At 39.0% G+C, this 21,097-nt stretch overlaps 2 protein-coding genes across 8 annotated transcripts in view; both read left to right on the top strand.

The window, feature by feature from the left end:
* Positions 1–8,986, top strand: part of LOC148415227 (solute carrier family 53 member 1-like) — a 54,092-nt gene extending 45,106 nt beyond the window's left edge. For 2 of the 6 annotated variants that reach the window (XM_088428996.1, XM_088428995.1), the window contains 2 exons: positions 215–436; positions 2,447–8,986. In XM_088428996.1, coding sequence (XP_088285122.1) covers positions 215–436; positions 2,447–2,501 — 277 coding nt within the window. In that variant the 3' untranslated portion in view covers positions 2,502–8,986. Of the gene's footprint in view, positions 1–214; positions 437–974; positions 2,386–2,446 lie in introns of those variants that run through there. The other 4 variants (XM_088428994.1, XM_088428993.1, XR_015867413.1 and 1 more) reach the window with 3 other exon arrangements.
* Positions 8,987–13,681: 4,695 nt separating this feature from the next.
* LOC148415226 (intraflagellar transport protein 20 homolog) lies at positions 13,682–18,872 on the top strand. 2 transcript variants are annotated; one of them, XM_088430346.1, is made up of 6 exons: positions 13,682–13,866; positions 16,265–16,401; positions 16,498–16,583; positions 16,678–16,781; positions 17,845–17,919; positions 18,588–18,872. In XM_088430346.1, the coding sequence occupies exons 2-6, from the start codon at positions 16,275–16,277 to the stop codon at positions 18,661–18,663; spliced, it is 468 nt and encodes a 155-aa protein (XP_088286472.1). In that variant the 5' UTR covers positions 13,682–13,866; positions 16,265–16,274; the 3' UTR covers positions 18,664–18,872. The 2 variants fall into 2 exon arrangements, with proteins under 2 accessions (XP_088286472.1, XP_088286473.1); XM_088430347.1 differs by having other exon boundaries at positions 13,687–13,866; positions 17,845–17,923.
* The last annotated feature ends 2,225 nt before the right edge of the window (positions 18,873–21,097 follow it).

The following is a 21,097-nucleotide window of genomic DNA, read 5'->3' as shown; positions in this document are numbered from 1 at the left end:
CTGAGGCTCCCAAACCAGACCCTCTCAATGCTTCGGCTGCGCCTAGAAATTCTGTCCATAAAGATAATGAACAGAATCGGTGACAGAGGGCAGAAATTTGTTAATTTATACTCCTCCCCTCAATCTTCAGTTTGCGATAGATTGCGTTTTGCAGTGTGCCAATGTCACTAAACTATTATAATGGAACACAAACATTCAGGTTTCTCTTTTCCAGGCGTTTCGTGTGGAATTTCTTTCGACTGGAGAATGAACATCTGAATAACTGTGGTGAGTTCAGAGCTGTGAGAGACATTAGCGTGGCTCCTCTAAATGCTGATGACCAGACCCTCCTGGAGCAGATGATGGATCAAGAGGATGGAGTTAGGAATCGACAAGGCAAAAAGACCTGGAAACGGAGTTATAGCATGACTCTACGTAGGCCAAGACTTGCCTCACAGTAAGTCAATCGCAATACATTTGCTATAATACATGATCAAAAAATGGTTCTAACTTTTGGGACAGTTATCATCTCATATCAGCAAATAAATCATTTGTTTTCCCTTGTCGGCAAATACGCCATTTTCCTTTGTTATTGTCCCCTCACATGCCTTCAGGCGGTTGCATATTGCCACAATTAAAATGCTTAATGGTCTGTCCGCTGCGTGATAATGGACATCTTACATACTGACATGAGTTTAATCCTGGGTTTTGGCGTGTGAAATTTACATAAAACCAACGAGTTTCATAGTTGGAATTTTTTTATCATTACTTTTTCATTTTTTATTATATTCACTCTATGGGCTTAACACATGCACTGATGCATTAGTGTTGCCAGACCTATCGCTCTTTGTCAGATATTCCAATTATAAGAACATTGTCACTGAGCAATCCTTTGCCTGTATTGTCGGTCGGAGGACATTTTCTTGCCATTTGTCTATTAAAGGCCTACCCTCAACACTGTACCGCAACATACATTTCCTCTCTCGGTCCTGTAGCTCTTGCCAGATGGCGCTCACATCTTGGGAGCTCTGGTGGATTCTGGGGCTGGCTGGTGATTCAACTGGGCCTCAAGAGCACATATCTGCCCTGGATGGGTGCATTCTTCATGCGATCACTTACCAAATCTACCCTATTACACTGCATCTGCACCCTGAACCGCCGCTTTCTGGTGGACCCATGCGGCTAAGGAGGTGTTTCATACACTCAAAAAACACTTTGTTTTAACCCTCATCCTCCAGATGCTTGATCCCGAGCAGCATTTAGTCATAGCAGTGGATGCCTCGGACGTTGGGATCAGGGCTGACCTGTCGCAGCAGTCCCAGAAACCACCTGAAACTCCATGCAATTGCCTTCTTTTCAAGCCGGTTTCCTGCATACAATAAAGATGATATTGGAAACTACAAACTACTGGCAGTCAAGATGATCCTAGAGGAATGGTTCCATTGGTCGGAGGGTACCAAGGTCCCTTTTGTGGACAGAAAATAATAACCTTGATTACGGCCCTGCAGTTCGAGGTCCTCCAGTGGGCACACTCATCGATACTGATGTGCATCCAGGAACTCACATGACAAAAATTCTCCACCAACACTTCTGGTGGCCCTCCATGGAGAAAGATGCCTGTGAATTTGTCAAGGCCTGCCCTGTCTGCAATCAACACAAACCCTCTTCTCAGCCACCTGCCAGGATGCTGTGTCTTGTACCATTCCTCTTCATCCCTGGTCTTACATATTGATCGATTTCATCATCCGTCTGCCCCAAAAAGGACCCCTAGGCGGGAAGCAAGGACAGGGTAATCTCAATAGGTGCAAGGGCAGGGGGATGCCTCAGATCGGCCTCATATTTGTTTTCAGGAATGTTTAGGCCTTTAAGTTATTTCTTTTTTTTTTTATGCTATGACTGAGAAAAAAAAACTCAGGGGCTTCTATAGCTTCCTCTTTCCTCTCATTTTGCTCATCCTCATGTCATAGAGATTTTTTGCACAAGGCTATGGCTGAACAAAGCAAAACGTGTCTTGCCAAGGCAGGAGTTGTATTAGTAGTTTGGGTTGGCGGCGACAGACACGGAACAAGCAAAATTCTGCAAATTTTGTTTGAAGCCTGTTGAAACAGAAGGCAGCAGTACTGTTGACTGTAACACTACTTTTGGCACACCCTCAATAAAAACTGCTGCTAGCGAATATGTTAAACTGCAAAGTACATACGATGTGATTAGTCAACATATCCCCTAAACCCCCACCCCAAAGTGAATGTATTTATTTGTGATTTGTAAAAATGTTGTGAGCAATAGCTGCAGTGGCTGGCAACATAAAAGTTTATATCAAGCCAAGGGTATGTTGTGCCATCAGTATAGCCCCAATAATACATTTTAAAAATTGTTTATATGTCCAAAGTGATGCAAATAAATGTATTCAAAAACTTGTGTCCCTGCAGTGCCATTCAGAGGATGCCTGTTTCTGTTTTTCCTCCAGATCAAAGACCCGTGATACCAAGGTTTTGATTGATGATACAGATGATGACTCCTGACATCAGGCCACGCCTCTTGCCTGGGTCCAGAATTTATTCAAAGGAGGAAATGCTTCCTCCTAACCAATGGATTACCCTGCAAGTTAGGCATTAAACTCACCTGTTTATGACTCATCCTTATGGAAACCTATTAATGCATGAGCCTCTGCACAGGTTCGGCACTTTTTCAAGAGTGTAAGCAGAATTGAAAGTGCAAGCAAACCATTACCTGGAATTCTCCTTCTCTTAAAGTTCTTGCCTCATCCTGCTTCTACCCCTAGTGGAACCACTTCTGCCATCTACACCCACTCCTCTCGACATTACCCTCCCCCAATCTTCCAATTTGGCATAAACTATGTAGGTGTTCCAATCCTAAACAGACTATCCTAACATGGTCTCTACTTGGATGCTCTTCTACCATTTAGACAGTGCCTGACTTCAAAGTCACTTCTGCTTAGTATCCCAAAATGTACCTGAGTTTGTATCTCTCAGGTTCATACAGGCTTTACTCACAATATGAAACAAAAAACACATTTGAGGGAGATGTTTGTTTGTTTGTTTTTTCCCAGTGTCTCAGATATTATATGGCTGGAGTTAAATAGAATATTTTCAACACAAATATGCTAGCAGAAACAATTATTTGTAAATTTGGTTACGAGAAAATGGACCAAAGTAGATTTTAGTCAAGAAATTTTTAGAGAGTTGTCATCGTCCCAGATTTCTAAATACATCGTGTTATGTGAAGTAATACATACATCAACTTATGTATATGACTGTACAGTGTTCCCTCATCACCTCCAGCTTCGTCTTTCATGCTCTCAGTGCTTCTTTTTTTTTTTTTTTTAATTTAAAAGAAAACCTATATTGCAGAAAGAAGCGTTGTGGATGAATTGACTACTGCACATGCAACAGGCATTCCTTCAAGCTGCGTGATTGGCTCCTTGCGCAACAGCGGCCAATGAGGGCTGGAGTTGTAAACCACCCCTGACCACATTTGGAGCCAATCACACGTCTTAAGATAATTGACAGATTGTCTCTCCAATCTTGTCCACGTTATTGACTGTCTCTCCAATCTTCTTTATGTAATTGACTGTCTATTGAGCACCTCAAGCAGCAGTCTTCTAGTGAACCTCAACACAACGTCTCTACGGTCAAGTGAGAGTGTCTCCTCTGCCACACATGCTTATTCATCCGCCCGAGAAGGCAACGTTGCTGAATGTTAATTACAGTAGTGTTGTGGGTAGGGCGTGCACGCGGCGGGATTAATAATTGAGAATGGAAGAGAGCATTGGGCAGATTTTACAAACAATGTTATTCTTGTCAATTGGAATACTGAGTATCAACCCTGCTTTTCCATGTTTGTTCAGCTGCGCGGGCTCCATTCTAGTTGGTCAACGTGCAAGGGCTGTTACCCCGAGCGTAACTCCGCCCCTCTTTATTCCCCAACTACGGCCAAAGGACGTAAATGGAAACGAATACCAGTAAAGTTACTGTATTATGCTGTATAAAAATTAAATATGTGTACTGTAGTAATTTTGCCCTCAAATAAGTATAACTATTTTTCACTTAACTTTAAAAACATCTGGTGCCTACGTGGGGAGGGTTCTACTTCACAAAATTCACTTTTTGCTGGGGTTTTTTTTTTGGTCCCAATTAACCGCAAAAAACACGGGAACACTTTTGTCAATGTCATGTTGCTTTTGTGACTGCAGGCAAATTTTTTCAAGATGCGCGCTCTGTTTTTACAATAATTCTATGGTTTAACAAAGGAAATTTTGCTTGTGAAAAAGATGCGACCTAAAAAGATATTATGTTTTATTATTATTTTTATTATTATTATTATTAAAATGGTAGCAGACTGGTATGTAATTCCACCTCACATACGGAGGTTGTGGGTTCTCTTCCATTTCCAGCCTTCATATGTGTAGTTTGCATGTTCTCCTCGTGCCTGCATGGGTTTTCTCTGGGCATTCCAGTTTCCTCGCACATTCCCAAAACAAGCATTATAAGTATATTGAACAGCCTAAATTGCCCTTAGGTGACCAATTCAAGGTGTACCCCGCTCACTGCATAAGGACAGATGGGATAGGCTCCAGCAATACCATGACCATTTTAAGGATAAGCAGCTATGAAACTGGATGAATTATTATTAATATAAAAAGTAATGATGATATTAATGTTTTATTTATGATCAATAGCATCATTAGTATTTCTAGTGATAGTAGTACTGTAGTAGTAGTACTTTACTATTATTTTGTTTTTTTTTCCCACTTGATCAGTGCTCATTTTACCTTTGTAAACTGTTGGGTTCCCAAGACTCATAATGCTGAAAGGCTATGGGACCCAACAAAAATGTTTGGGGTCCAATAAATTGTGCAGTAAAAAGCACAAAGTCTAAGGTTCGAACTGGATTTATAAGATGTGAGCAAAAACCAACAACTGATATTAACAAATGTCACAGTAAAATGTATTAAAATAATGGAATGAACTTAAATGTAGCATCCGTCATCATCATCTTAATATCGCAACCACTGATTTAACTTAGTTCATTTTGATAGAAAAGTCCACTTTTTAGTTTGTGTTTATTTAGCTTCAACAGGTCTGCTTTTTACTTTCTGACTCATTGTGACCTGTATGTGTATTATTTGACTTGTCTCTGATAAGAAAAAAACATTGCAGAGTTGACATTATTTCAGGCCTAAAGATAGCACCTTTTAGGAGGCATTTTTCCCATAATGACATCCGTGAGTGTTGGGGAGACAATATCGATAGCCCTGGGTGAACCTTGGCTGTAGATCTGGTGGTTCAGAGTGCCACTTCCTGGTGTTGGGAAGGTAGTTACGACAAGATGGCGGAGGAAGGAAGAGAGCCAGTGTTGATTCAGTTATTTTCATACCAGTTTGCAATTAACATCTAACATTCCAATTTATCCAACGTTATTTCAAGTCTGATTGGTGCGTCCATCCTGTCCATTGATCGATCTTATGTGAATGCCAGTAAAAGACACTATGGTGATGGTGGTTGACATTGTCTTGGAAGAGTACTTGTATGGGTCAAATTATAGGCAAGCAGGTGATTGTGGGCGTTTTGATGCGTGTGAGTGTGTGTGAGTGTGTGTGTATGAGTGTGTGGTATCCAGCCGCGTCGCCAGACCCTGGGGCACGTGCCCCAGTTATACACTGTGTTCCAAATTTTTATGCAAAGTATGTTATGACTTCCCACCCTGATACTGTACACAGATCTTTTGCCTTGATGATGCTCCACAGGTTCTCAATAAAATTGAGGTCAGGTAAAGATCAGTTCAGTTCAGAACCGTTTTTCTTCTTTTATGCCCGTAGCAGCCTGTGACTCAGTGGTGTTCTTTGCAGAATGAGATTGAGCATTGTCATGCATGAAGATGATTTTATGTCGGAAGGAACATTTCTTATTTTTCTACCATGGAACAAAGTGGTCAGTCAGAAACTCTACATACTTTGTAGAGGCCATTTTCACACCCTCGGGGATCATAAAAAGACCTACCAGATGATTCCAACCCAAAACATGACACCCCCTCTCCCTTGCTGCCATCTCAGCCTTGTTGGCACATTGTGGCCATTCACCAACCATCCGCTCCAGCCATCTGCGCTATCTAGGGTTGCACAGCACTCATCAATAAACAAAACTGTTTGAAAATTAGTCTTCATGTATGCCTAAGCCCACTGCAACCATTTCTGCTTGTCAGCATTGTTTAGGGGTGGTTGAAAAATATTTTTAAGCACACTTGCATACTTCTTGAAGATCCTACACCTTGAGCTTTGTGGGACTCCAGAGGCACCAGCAGCTTCAAATACCTCTTTGCTGCTTTGCAATGGACTTTTAGCAACTTCTCTGTAACAATCAGATGAAAGTTGTCTGGCAGAAACATTTTGTTCTTTGGCTTCATTAGTTCAATCCGTTCGATGGTCACTCTTAGGTTTTTTGTAAATATCCAATATTTTTATATCCTGAGCAAGGTAGAGTAAAGGTGGCGCAGTGAATAGCACGTCCGCCTCACAGTTCAAAGGTCCATGTTCAAATCCACCTGGCTCCGGCCTTCCTGTGTGGAGTTTGCATGTTCTCCCCGAGCCCGCTTGGGTTCATTCCGGGCACTCTGGCTTCTTCCCACTCCCCAAAAACATGCATCCTTAGGTGTGATTGGGCACGTGATTGGTCGTTCGTCTCTGTGTGCCTTGCGGTTGGCTGGCAACCAGTTCAGGGTGTTCGAAGCCAGCTGAGCTAGGCGCCAGCAAGCCTGCGACCCCTGTGGGGATAAGCGGCTATAGAAAAAGGATGGATGGAAGGTAGAGTACTATTTTACGCTATTCAGCAGCAGGGAGATTTTTCTTCGCTATTCTTCCCCATATTGATTGAAACCTGTGGCCTGCTTAATAATGTGTCTCAGAGAAATCTACAAAAGAAGGCTAAGACAAGCCCAGCTGCTAAGCAGCGAAATAGTAATTCAGACCAACCAAGATTACTTTTCTTTGCCGGCAAGGGAGGACTCTGGTTTCACTCTCATGTTCGCCAGAGCTATCAGAGCCCAGCCATCCCCGACTGCACGTTACAAGCCATAACAAAAAGAACCAGACGGGCGCCGCCAACAGCTGGGCCGGGGTTTCAGTTCACACTTTCCTGCGTCAACGGCTTTATCTAAGGACTGGGGCGAGATGAGCTAGAACTGCATCGATGGATAGCGATGCTCGCGATTCTAGACAAGAAATAAACACATAATGATAACAACCTAATGTAAGATTTCCTTCACAATGTAGAATAACATTTTTAAACAGATTTCCTGAGCTCAACCAATTTTCGCACGAGTCTGAGATTGATGTCAATGAGCAACAGAGCCTTGACACAAACTGCCACCCATGAGTTTAATGAGCAACACAAAACAAAAATCCAGTTTGCATAATAATTTTGAACACAGAGTAGATCTGCTGTGTGCCAGTAAAAATTTCACCAATAAAAAGAAATCACTTCGGAGCACACATGCTACTTAGTATTGTAATTAATTGCTCCTGTATTCAGTACTCCACATTAACAATGCGTTCACGACTACTTAATGTGGGAACTTAATAGTCGACAACAACTTTTTAAGTACATTATTGACTCCAATTTGACTCCAACTGAAACTTTGAATATCAGAAAGTTCTTCACCTGCAACAAGGATGAAGTAGCGAGGTTTACGAGAGGTATGTAAGTCAAAACCTAGCTAGCAAGGCAGCATAAGTGCTAACTAATGCTAACTGAGCTGACGTTATTCCTTGTATCAAGACAACCATATTCATTTGCTGTGCAAGCTGTTTGGAGACGTTCCAGTGAGTTTAATCAGCATGAAACATAATGTTGGTTATGGTCTGTTGGCTCTGCTCAGGACCTCTGCATCTATGATCATTTTGAGTAGGCTTGTGTTCGTTGACAGAAACATTGTTACTGTATATAATAAACTTGTATCTAAGTATCATAATTTTGAGGAAATACGGGGTCACACTCAATAAGTTCTTGAACTTCTTTCTACTCCTTTTGGATGTGTAAACTGCACTGAAGTGACTTGTCCATTGTTGATGCTTTTTTTTTCTTTCCATTTTCCAACGTGTTAAATAAAAATGCAATCAAAACGTTATACAGCCCATAGATCAGTACTGTCAGACGTACGGTCCACAGGCTGGATCTGGTCTATACGCAGGTTTATTTGGGGCCTAAAGAACATTTCATGAAGCATTAAAAAAAATAGGACCAAAACCATTAGTCTGCTGTCTATAATACTGTAATGCACATACACCTTGCATGTGTTTAAGGATTCACTCAGTCGAGGTTCTGAATGATCGCTTCTTTTATTGAAAGAAAAATAGAAATATATGTTGAACAAGTGGTCCAGAGATGCTGTTAGCTACAGCGCATGTACAACAACAACTTACTACTGTCATCCTCTGCAGGCTTCCTCCTGTCTAACAACAATGAACATGATAATACACAAAACTTCTTACTTTTGCAAGCAGCCCTGCAACTTATAAGCGGAAGTGACCAGTTGCCATGCTTGTGCCAAATACCTTGATAAATGCTTCAGTTGACAGAAATTGGAACATTAATGTTAGCATTTGTATTTTTGTCGTTCTACTGCTCAGCGCAGGCAAAATCCTTGTATTGTGCTTGAAGAGATTCCCAATGGGCTCCTTCTAGGTCATGACCAAACATTCAGCTTTGGTTCTTGTTGTATTATGAACAATTGGTATTGTACAGTATTTCTTTTTAAATTTATTTTAGATACAGCTCAGCTTTTAGCACATGATGCTAATGTATTTGACGTGACATCATGACATAATGTCTTTGTGTTTTTTTTTTATATATATATTTTATGTTGTGTACTGTATATCATTACGTGGGTGCCGCCCAGTTTCACAAATCTAGCAATTTAGGTTTTTTTTTTTTTTTTGCCTTTGTAAATGTTCAGTTTTCAAATGTTTACTGAAATACAGAAATATAAAAGACTCATTCCTCTTTATTTTTTCTTTTATCTGTTATGTTTTAGAAGTCCAGAGTCAGGTGCAAAAGCAGGCCAGATGCATTAACATAGTACATGTTCAGGTGGTTCATGAAAGATCTAGACAGCAACATAGTCTGATATGATTAGGTAGTTTAAAAAATGAATTCTTTTCTATGGTAAGCACTGATTTTTTTTTTTTTTTTTTTTTAACGCTTTTAGCGCCCGCTCATGAATTATATGTGACCCGGTAACAAATTTGGTCTAGTGACGCCCCTGGTGGTATCTAACTGGTAGCTAACAAAGAAAACAAGGCACACTAACTGTCAGGTTCATTTGTCAGACATTTGTAAGAAACTGTACACAAAAAAGGAGACAAGGCAATCTTCCCAACTCATGCATGAGGGGAGCGAAGAGGAACTGGCCAAGGACAATTCGACTGCGCTCTGCCATTCTCTCCAACCCCTTTCACTTTTATTTGATACAGAAATCCCTAACTACATGAAGGTCCCGGCCTTCAAGAGGCAGGAAAAAATGCAAGTCTATGGCCGGAACCTTGTGTACTTGTCCTATATGTGAGCATGTGGGTGAGAAACTAATGCATGTATGATAAAATATTATACGTAGCAAGTCATTCTGATAAAATATTATGCATATCGAGACATCGATAAGAGTCACAGCTGCGGGACTGCTCCAACTGGCAGGGTTGAGCGGCCTTCCTTCTGCTTGAGACAAAACAATACCAAAGGTTTTTTTTTTCCCACAAGCAGTGCACTCATTCTCACAGCATACCACCAACATACCACAGCAGTCTATATTTTATAGTAAATTCATAGTCACTGTAATAATTACAATCCAAACCACAATCATTCACACAGCAAAGCGTTTCTTCATTGCAAGCATTTATTTTTTGTTGCAAATGTATAATCACTATATTTACAATTATTCTAACACTTACCAACTAAGTTGGAGGTATTAATGGGGCAATGCGTAAGATTTAGACTGTTTTTTCATTAGAAAGGAATAAATTTAATGATTATAACCCTATTTGCTGTGTATTTGCTAACCCTATTTGCTATGTTAGCATAGCGCAAGCTAATGCTAACATGGGTACGCATGTTTCGGTAGCAAGAGGATTAACACATCACAAACAAAAGAAAATGAACACCCGAATTAGTGACAACACTCACTTGGGAAACATACCGGTACACATCTTCAACTTGAAAGACAGTCAACTGGTCGTAAATCTAGCAAATTGCACTTTTGTAGCTGCTAACTGCTCAGCGCGACTCCCTTGCTCTCTCTCCTAGCTCGCTTGACTGTAATGGCCCCTTACCAAGCTGGTTGAACATTCCCTGCTGGAACATTAAATGCAATGATCTTTTGTACAACGAGCTCCTGGGTGAAACTGAAACATGACCTGTGAAATCAAAACAAACATGGCAGAGGAAGTTGTAAAAAAAATGTTCGGAAGTGGTCAGGTTTTGCTGAGTAATATATATATATATATATATATATATATATTTTTATATATATATATATATATATATATATATACAGTACATACAATGGGCTCCTGTGTTACGAGATTAATGCGTTCCGCGGTTGGACTCGTATAAGGCGAATTCACCGTATGATGGGCAATCCCATCATTTACTCCAGGTAAAAACACCAAAATTGTACATACATATGAAAAATTGGTACCAAAATAGTATCGTAAGTGCTACATATATATAATATACAATCAGAAAACCTCATAAATAAAAAATGTAGAAAGGATTTATTTATCTTTGAGTGGCGCTTGTTATGCCCATATTCCCTAATAAGGCTAGCCTAGGCTAGGCTAGCTTCTTATTTGTTGATTACCTCCAGCTTTGTTTCCATATAAATCATCTTCTTAGTTCTATCTTTAACACCACTAGCATTCTTGGGACCCATGGCTAGCCCATTCAACTTTGAATTAAGCAGTAAAATGCACTATAAATAGGGTTTTGTAACCACTCACAAATGAACAAAGCTTTACCGTTCCGCCATTTTGAAATGAGTGAGGCTGACCAATAGCAGACCAGCATTTCCGTGAGGAGACGCCGACCAATAGCAGACCAGCATTGTAGTGATGCATTGCATGGAGGCAGACCGCAAGAGAAAATAAGTGCAATTACCTAAAAACGCCTGCAGATGGAGACAAAACAACACAAATACAGCCAACCCCCTAGGGTCATGACATTTTTGTCGCAGCGCGGGGAAAATGCCGTAAAGAGGGGACGAAAAAACTCAGTATTCCACATCGCAACATGAAAAAAACTTAAGCCAGGGACACTGTAACCCGGGGGTCCACTGTATATGCATCTCAGACACAGGCAAACGAGAGCACTGCTTAATATATTCAAGGCTGTATACTAATGTATAGTGTTAGTCAAACCCCACTTATATACATGGTAAAAGGACTTAACACTTAAACAGTGCTTTCTACCTTGGGTACTCCAAGCGCTTTACACTGATAACTCATTTACCTACTGATGACGCGTCAGGAGCAATATGGTGACTGAGGTCAGGGGATCGAAGCCACAACCTTTCAGTTGGGAGAAGATAATGATGACTTTGCCACTGAACCACGCCGGCCCTCATCATTCATTCATTCATACATCATTTAAAAAAAAAAAAAAATTCACCAGTACTGAGTTGAAAATTAGTGTTCTGATATCTGTATCGGGAGAGGTCCCGTATGACAGCGGTCCCCAACCGCCGGTCCCCAGACCGGTACCGGTCCGTGGATCAACTGGTACCCTGCCGCGTAGGCTGTACCCAAAATAATGTTTTGGAAAGTGACTATTGTCAAATTGACTGCATTGCAGTAAAGCAAATGTGTAATTTTGACCCCAAAGATGTTGAGACCAAATGCTACCTAGAAAAGAAACAAAAGGCTTCCTCCAACATCCCAGTGTAAACTGAAGAAGATAAAGTTCAAGATTTATGGCGCACTGATTTCCCCCTCTTCAAAAGAATGGTCGACAAATGAAAGACACCATCCCCATACACATGTACCTGCTTTCCACTGTGGGACTACAGTACATGCCCCAAAACTGTATAAGAACTCAATGTGGAAGGTGAAAAGTTGCCATTTTCTGCTCCGACCTGTGGCAGGACTGGCCCGAGGCCTTGTGCACTTTCCCACTCTCTGTCTGGATTAGATCAATTGTTTTACTATGTTGTGGTTTGGGCGATCTTTCAAAAAACCAACATGCTAGGAACTAGTTTGACGAGATAAGTTTCTAGGTTCTTTGAGCAGTTAGTACTATAAAAATGCAGCAATATACAGTTGCAGATAAACATGCAAGTCAGTTGAAGTATGTTTTAGTAGGCAAAATAGGGTGTGGCGGACTTGACGGATGTCTGATGGACATCTGATGTAATGTCTATCCCGACGATTACAGCGATGGATGAAAGTTGCGGCGATGGATGAAAATTGCAAACCCATTTTTAATCAGACGTTTTCTGGGCTTTTTTCCGTTGCTGTCGTTCATCAATTTGTTCACAAAACGGGCGTCCATCGGTAACGGACTGACGGATAGTCAGTCAGTGCTGACAAAGTGCTCACCTCTGCTAATTAGTGGATGTAGATATGCATAGGAACTAGAGACCTGAATAGACCTGACAAAGTTTTATATATGTTCAATTGTTCATATGACTCAGGAGGATGCAGAGTAATAAGACAAAAACTATACAATTTGGATATGCCTAAAGGAATAAGCATTGTCAAAGCAATAAATATAGACACCTTGACAAAACCACTAGTTGTTTGAAAACCAGAAACCAAAAATCATATCAGAACACCTTTGTAATGGCTCCACATTGTCTAGTAAATTTATTAGGTTGAGACTTTAAAAAAGCGCTGAACAGTGATGATGTAAAAACAAAAAATAACAAATAATTGCATATCTCATTGAGATATGAGACACCTGGTCCCGATGACAAATATGAGCAAAGGTTGATCAAACGAAGAATTTAAATTAATCGATTCATCCAATTATTGTATTTCTATTTGGAATGAAAGCAGCAGCTATCTGTAATGAATTAGCAAGGGGGCAGGGGTGCAATTATTTTTAACATGTCAGATGGGGTTTGGATTTTTTTGCGCTTGGTAATAAAATCATCATTTACAAACTGCCATTTTAGATATTCTTGGGTTGTCTCAGCATGAAATTAAAATAGTTTTGATTAAATAAAATCTATTGGTATTTCTTGGTGGGACAATGAATCCTACTTGTAAATATAGGTACACATTTATACGTGCGATTTTTCTTGTTTAGCCAAAAAAAGTAATTTCAACTTCTGTGACACATGAACAAGGAAACAAATTCTGTGATCCCATAGAATTTGATACTTTTACAATGTGGTATTTTCGTGTATTGATAATATGCAACTGTAGACCTAATCTATGGAAGTGGAGTTGTTTTCAACAAATTACTTATAAACGAGTAATATTTGCCATAAGCATATTTTTTCTTGAAAAAAGGAGAGAAAAACCGGCAGTGAAAGAGTTAAAATAACCAAAATCCTGTCTACCAAAAGATTCGTTTTATTGAAATGGTTCGTAAATTACCAGCTTTCTATAAAGAGTGAAAGTTCCATCACCACTGATGATTCGTAAAACGTTGAATGAAAAGTGAACAGGAAGTCTGGCAACGTAAGATGGCCACCATCTGGCTTCAGCCGCGAAGAGCCAATCATCTGGTTGGCGCTGACGTCCTTTTCATATGTGGCAGTCGCTACAGAAATTTCCTTGACTTTTTCCTCTTCCCATGGAAGAGGGTTGTCTAACGGTATAAATTGTTCAAACAGGGACGTTAGTGGCTCCTGGTCAAGCTCGAAACATTATCGTATCAGGTAAGCATTTGACACAATTATTGTTTAGCCAAACGCCACATATATTAAGGCTTGGTTTAATCGTGAGCTTTGCTAAAGCTGTCATATCATTTCAACTTTGGTTTTGACGAAAGTATTCTCTGCTCCGTGTTGTTTCACGTGACTGTTTGCCACGTTGCTTCGTTGTAGGAATCCGACAGGTTGAGTTATTTTGGCTTAACCCTGGAGAACCCAAGAACCCTTTTCTTCTAACAAAATATCATGAGAAACTGACTCCGTGGGTTTTAAGTGCCAGATGATTGTAGTGTTCTCTCGCTTTTTCGTAATAGAGACCAGTATATATATAGTATACATATATATATACATATACATACATATATATATATATATATATATATATATATATATATATATATATATATATATATATATATATATATATATATATATACATATACATATATATACATATATATATTTATATACATATATATATATATATATACATATATATACATATATATATATATACATATATATACATATATATACATATATATATATATATACATATATATATATATATATATATACATATATATACATATATATATATATATATATATATATATATATATATATATATACATATATATATACATACATATATATACATATACATATATATATACATATACATATATATATACATATACATATATATACATATACATATATATACATATACATATACATATATATACATATACATATATATACATATACATATACATATACATATACATATATATATATATATATATATATATATATATATATATATATATATATACACACACACATATATACATATATACATATGTTGGGATTGCCCGCCACACGGTGAATTCACCTTACGAGCCCAACCGTGGAACGGATTAATCTCGTAAACCGGAGGCCCTCTGTATATATGTTGGGAGCATCATCAGTCACAATTGTAACATGTTTTCGTACAGAATAGAAAATATTTTCATTTGAATGTGTCTGAGTAATTTGTGTTTGTGAATTAATTTGGAGTTTGCATACATTGTTTTGTATTTAATTTTGTTTTGTTATATTTAATTTTGTGGACATGCTGAAATTTTGTGTTAATTTCGGACACATTTGTTAATTTCGGACCATTTGCTTTCTGTTCTGTACAAATATTTGTCCTGACCAGCACGTTTAAGTGCATGCACGAGGAAGCGAAGACAAGTCGTGGTGGTGTTGTTGAAACCACCTTCCAGCCGCCACAGCCGCCTTCCAACTAAGTAGATTCTATTTAGTTTAAGAGAGGCAGACACATTAGCCACGCAGTTAAATTTTTACATCACATCAGTGGTAGTTAGGCATGGGACGAGATACAAATTCCACGAGACGAGATATGTCACAAGATTGTGTCCACGAGGATGAGATATGACAATATTTTCGCAAAATTGTCAAAAGAATAAAATAACTGCTAATATAAACTTTCCAATTTCAAGATGGATATATTTTTATTGAGCAGGCTCCCATTAACAAACTAAAGTTCTTCCAAATACTGCTGCAATAACAGATGGAACTGAGATCGCTCAGAAAAGTTGAACTTGAACAAAATACAAATCAATTGTTTAAAGTGCCAAACATTAAACAAATACAAATGAATGCAAATAGTAACTACAATAGTGATTTCATTTCTAGGAACGGCAACAAGTCATCCACGGTGCAGCAGACATTTGTCTAAACTTTTATGGTCATGTTATTTTTAAAAAAATCAAGCATGACCACATTGTAAGACTGTGCTCTTTGGGCAGTTAACTATACCACCTGCTGTGGAAAAGATGCTAACTGGCATGAACTCGCATAAAATGCTCAGTGAAAGTAGCATAAACATGTTAGCCACGTTAGCCGCGTGGGTAGGCTGTAGCAAGTCATTGGCTGCAGACAATGACCAGAGTATGAGTCACATCAAGAGGAGGCTCCCGCTGCAGGCTACTGTGCCACTAGTCATGCTGTTATGTTAGCTCATACCGTGGCTCAAGAGGGTGAATTAGCCACGGAAATTAAAGCCACCGAAGACACCTCACCAGGAGGATCCTAACCAGATGCCCGAGCCACCTCAACTGGCTCCTCTCAATGTTGAAGAGCAGTTGCTCGACGCTGAGTCCCTCTTGAATAACCGATCTTCTCACCGCATTTCTATTTCGTACACCCTTTGGAGGAAACTCATTTTGGCCGCTTGTATCTGAGATCTTGTTCTTTCGGACTAAAATACATCAGTTTGTTTTATTTTTGTTTTTAATTCAATATACCACACATGATCATTTTTACTAGTGCAAACGTTAAAAATGTACTCAGCCATTAAGTGGACATCTCAATTTCACTCACTTTTGTATGTTAGACCCTTTGATATGGCTCAAGACTTAATAGAAGAGGAAGGCATTTTTTGGGATGAATTCAACAAACTACAAGCGCTAGAGCCAGATGTCCGCAAAGAGAACTCAGAACTCAAGGAAGAGTGCGAAGAATTTATCAACAGTAAGACCTGTCTCTATTCTTCACACATCAAATGTGATTAATTTACTGTAAGCCATCCACTAACCTCACATCTAATTCCTATTCCATATTTTACAGAAATTGGACACTTTCAAGAAAGAGTTGGATGTCTAATCGAGCTTGTAGATCAGATGGCAAAGGAGACAGAGACAGAAAAATTCAAGGTCGGGTTTGAATTTTTTTTTTTACCCTCTGGCGTTTTGTTTATGATTATCAAGCCTTCAAATGCCACAACTATCATAGATTCTCTAATTTTAGGCCATTAGCGCAAGAAACGGGCTGAAGTTGGTAGCTATGCAAAGAGAGGCACTGCAAAAGCAGCTTCAGGCTCTCATTGCAGAGAAGAAAACACAACTTGAAAGGTATATGACAATTAAAACTTCATGTTCGTACAACATTTAAGTATTTCAGAGAACAAATTTGAAGACAAACTTTATGGGAAATCTTATAAGGAAAGACATTTAAATTTTAATTTCAGCAAATCATTAAATAAAAAAAAAAAAACACTGAATGACAGGTGCAACAGGTGTTGTATTGGACATACTAAATTGTTTTTAGGTATGATTGGGTGTGTCAATGGTTGTTCCCTATTGATCGAAGCATCAGGAGCAACTGGGGGTTCAGTGTCTTGCTCAGGCATGGGCAAACTACAGCCCGCGGCCTGTTGGGTCTTTTTAACCCAGCCCGCCTATGATGGCACAGAATTAAAATTTGGTTTGAATGATTCCATTCGTTTCATTTTGACTTGTTCTGACAGACTACCAACACCAGGTGTCACAGTAGGTGCAATGACATGATTTTGCAGAATGTCGAGGAAGAAAGTGAGAAAGAGACCGAAAGGCAATGTCAAACAAGAAAAATTGATAGCGGGTCCCGGGAGTCCCGGGTATTTAAGAAAGAATGGACACACACACACATATATATATATACATATATACATATATATATATATATATACATATATACATATATATATATATATATATATATATATATACACCTGTAGACCTGTGGCCGCTGTTGATACATAATGAGAAGGATGATGTGGTTTTTAGAGCAGCCAGCAGCAGCAGCAGCAGCAGCAGCAGCAGCAGCACTCCCCCCCCCCCCCCCGCTCCGCAATGTAAATCTAAAGCGTTGATCCCTTAGCTGGCTATGTTTTTGTGTTACGCTTATGTCACTGTATTATGTTTTAGCTAGAGTCTAACTGTAGAACCACAGACATGGTGTTCACTTTAAGTGCAAGTACTAAAACTTAAAAAAAATGAACTGTTGTTCATAATGTTCTATTCTGAATTTCAGCACAATCACCAGACTGCTTTCAAATGATGAAAATTTATCATTTGACACATGAAAAATTAAGAATATTTAGTCAGTGTTTTTACACAATGAGATGACCAATACTTGATATTTTTTTTGTTTCAGATATTGCATTGAATGTGACGCATTCTCCAAAGTGGAATCTGAACAGAACGAGTTTATCAACCAGTTTATTTTGCAGTAGGTATGTGTTTTATACTTTCTCCTGTCATATTTCCACATTGCCTTTCACCATGCATATCACATCAAGTCTCCATTGATAAAATAAGCATAGATGAAAATCAGAACTAAACACAAAGTTACTTTTCAACTTGCTTATCAGTCAAAGGGGAAAAAGGGAGGCAAAGCCCCTAAAGGGAAATTGAGTGTCTTGACCACGCTTATCTGTCAGTCATCTCATCCTTGTCGCACAAATAGTCCTCATGGACGTTACGTTAAATGGTCTTTAAAAAGAAATGTGGCCAGTGAACAAAGTTTTTAATTTCCACTGAAGGGATATATTTTAGCATAGGGTATTTAATTTTTCAAAAGCTTTAATTATTTGTGGATTAGTATGCTGTTGTCAGACAATGAGTGATGTTGGACAAATTACAGCACTGTGGGTAGCCCAGGTCAGCTTCAAAGAATAATATTCCAGAGGGTAATCTGGTTCTTCTCCTTCTTCCTCGAATGACCAGATAATTCTTAAATGCCCCACTTCAGAGACAAACACTTGCAATGAAGTATCTTTCAGTACATGGACTTTTATACATGTACTGTATGCAGTGGCTAGTTAGACAATTTGAATGTATCAAAGTTAACCGTCGTGCTGTTTGTATGTTTTGTCGTGTTGGAACCTGTCAATGTAGGAGCACTGTCGTATATCAAATGGCTGATATTGGACTCTTCACCCAAAAGTGGGGAGCAAAGGACAAGAACAACTAGGCACTGCTGACGCGTCCGTGCAACTTCCCTCTGTGTGTGGATTAAGATTGGACCAGGCAGGCAGACATACTTTTTGTCATTCTGTCCAGCGATTTTCGCAGCTAAAATCACCAAATGACCCGGAGCGCTTTGTTTTGAACCATTGGCTTGTTGTATGCCGCATTAGACAATCTGTTAGGAATAAACACTTTGCAATGGTTTTGACTTGTCACGTGTGTGTGGTTATTTCTGTGCTCATAAACGAACACCCAGAAATCTTTCACCCAAGGTACGTCACTCCATTCTTTAGGTCCTTCAAACTGTGATAATTCGGTCCAGAGCAGCGACCACTGCAAGGTCCCTCTTGTTTTTTCTCCAGATTATTATTTTTATTATTTTTGAGGACTGAGCAGAGACCACTGCGAGGCCCCGCTGGATTACTAGGGCCTGAGTAGCTACCACTGTGAGGTCCCTCTTGTTTTTCTCCAGATCATTATTATTATTATTAGAGCCCAAGCAGCGACTGCTGCATATATTACGATTTTATGCACTGCGGAATTACGTTTACCTAATTAAATTAAAAAGTCAAAATAGCACACACACTGATAATGTAGTTTCCCGAATTTTGCGATTCTTTATCGTGACATTAAAAGCTGGCACCGAGTGGCAAAAAAAATAAAAAAACTTTTTAAGCTCTGTGTTGAGCCCATTGATTAAATATACTGGTCCCTAAAAATTGGGCAGGAAAGCATCAAAGCATGGCTCATAACATACACTTAACATCTGATCATTTCAATTTTACACATTTAATGAGCGTTCAAACCTGGCGCCAACTATGATCAAGTTTTACATTGTACTAGCGCCAGCAAGACGTCGCAAACCATTTAAAAAAAAAAAAAAGTTTTTATGTCCTATGCTGAGCCAACCCTTTAAAAAAAAAAAAAAAAAAAATGCTCAAATTGGACGTACCAGATCTTGGTCATAAATGATCTTGAGGATGTTAGGGCCACAAAGATTTTGAAACACATTCACTTTTTTTTTTCTTTGTAAAACGCTGTAACTAGCAAAAACATCTTTGTTAAAAAAAAAAAAAAAGTGCAAACGTTATTTTCTAAAACAGAGTTGTAATTTGGATATATATCAATGTGCTACTACCCAACGTGCCTAGGGGCTGCAAAGTCTTGCAGCTCAAGTAATATTGCTTAGTGGTTAAATATAGTGATTTGAGTAACTCTTACTAAAGCTTGTAAATGGTAAAAAGTTGGTCAAATTGAAGAATGGTGAAATTATATGATTTGTTCAAAAATAACTGGTCAGTAATCAATAATGCCATTGATATAATAATCTCAATGTTTTTGACCAAACTCGAACGGAAGGACACCAATATCATGAACTAAAATGCATACTGTACACAATCTTGCTCTTTGGGATTATTGTGCAGAATGAAATCTTAAAGCAATGTTTAGAATTAGATGTTAAAGGACCGCTTCCGTAAGAAATTGCTTGCTGATAGCTGAGCGAGCTATGCATTTCCATAGCAAGGAGGTGATTCATTCGAGTAACCAATGGGTGCACAGCAAATGGACAAGCTCCCTCATATTGGCTCTTGGCCAGGAAATGCAATATAGAAGTTTTTAAATTCCCTAACAAAAGGCATTAGTCAATTCAAGCCCAGCAATACTTTTGATTTTTACTTGTAGTGTATGTGAGTGATGAAATTTAGAGGTAAAGTAAGTTTTCTGGCTACAAACTGAATATTCAAAAGAGTGAAGTACAGTACTTCAATCCCCCCCGGCCAGGATGCTCCCCCATTCAGGTGTACCTTTCATATGGGAGCGAAAGAAGACAACTTTTTAGCTCTACTGGATGGCACAGTGAAAGACTTTGGTCTTCATTACCCTCTTATCTCTTGCTGGACGGGTGAATTGAATCAAGATGACTGTTCTTCCTGAATTTCTATACCTTTTCCAGCAGATCCCCATTCCTAAATAATTTTTTTAACAAGCTAGATATTCCTCACTTCCTGTGGGTCGGGAAGACCGAAAGAAACTGCAAATCTCTACAATGATCCTCCGGCAGCGATAGTGTTCCTGCTCTAACTGATTTCAGACAATACAATTGGGCTTGCTGGTGCCTATCCCATCTGGCTTCAGGCAGTAGGGCGGGGCACACCCTGAACTGGTTGCCAGCTAATTGCAGGGCACACAGAGACGAATGACCATTCACAATTAATTAGGAATTAGGAAACATTTTGGACTGCTTGGACTATCAATACCAACACCTCTGGTAAAGAGCGGTCATTTTCTGTCAAACACAGATGTGGCCTTTAAAATCTGTTTTGACAAAGGACTTAGCCCCGTTCTCTAAATTCGAATGACCACATTCAAATTTCTTTCTACAAGCAAGAAAGTTTGCCCCAAAACAGTTATTTTCCCTACATTTGGTGGGCCCACAA

This window comes from Hippichthys cyanospilos, chromosome 12 (genome assembly GCF_059441005.1).
Source record: "Hippichthys cyanospilos isolate Australia breed blue-spotted pipefish chromosome 12, RoL_Hcya_1.0, whole genome shotgun sequence".
NCBI classification, from domain to species: Eukaryota; Metazoa; Chordata; class Actinopteri; order Syngnathiformes; family Syngnathidae; genus Hippichthys; species Hippichthys cyanospilos.
The sequence above is the reverse complement of the archived record's forward strand: the minus strand, read 5'-3'. Positions and strand labels throughout refer to the sequence as shown.

What these genes read in the sequence shown, in the direction of transcription:
- LOC148415226 (XM_088430346.1), top strand. Translation starts at nt 16,275, where the DNA reads ATGGCTCAAGACTTAATAGAAGAGGAAGGCATTTTTTGGGATGAATTC. An exon ending in GTGCGAAGAATTTATCAACA is followed by an intron (nt 16,402 to 16,497) that starts GTAAGACCTGTC and finishes CATATTTTACAG; the next exon opens with AAATTGGACACTTTCAAGAA. An exon ending in AAGAAAACACAACTTGAAAG is followed by an intron (nt 16,782 to 17,844) that starts GTATATGACAAT and finishes TTTTTGTTTCAG; the next exon opens with ATATTGCATTGAATGTGACG.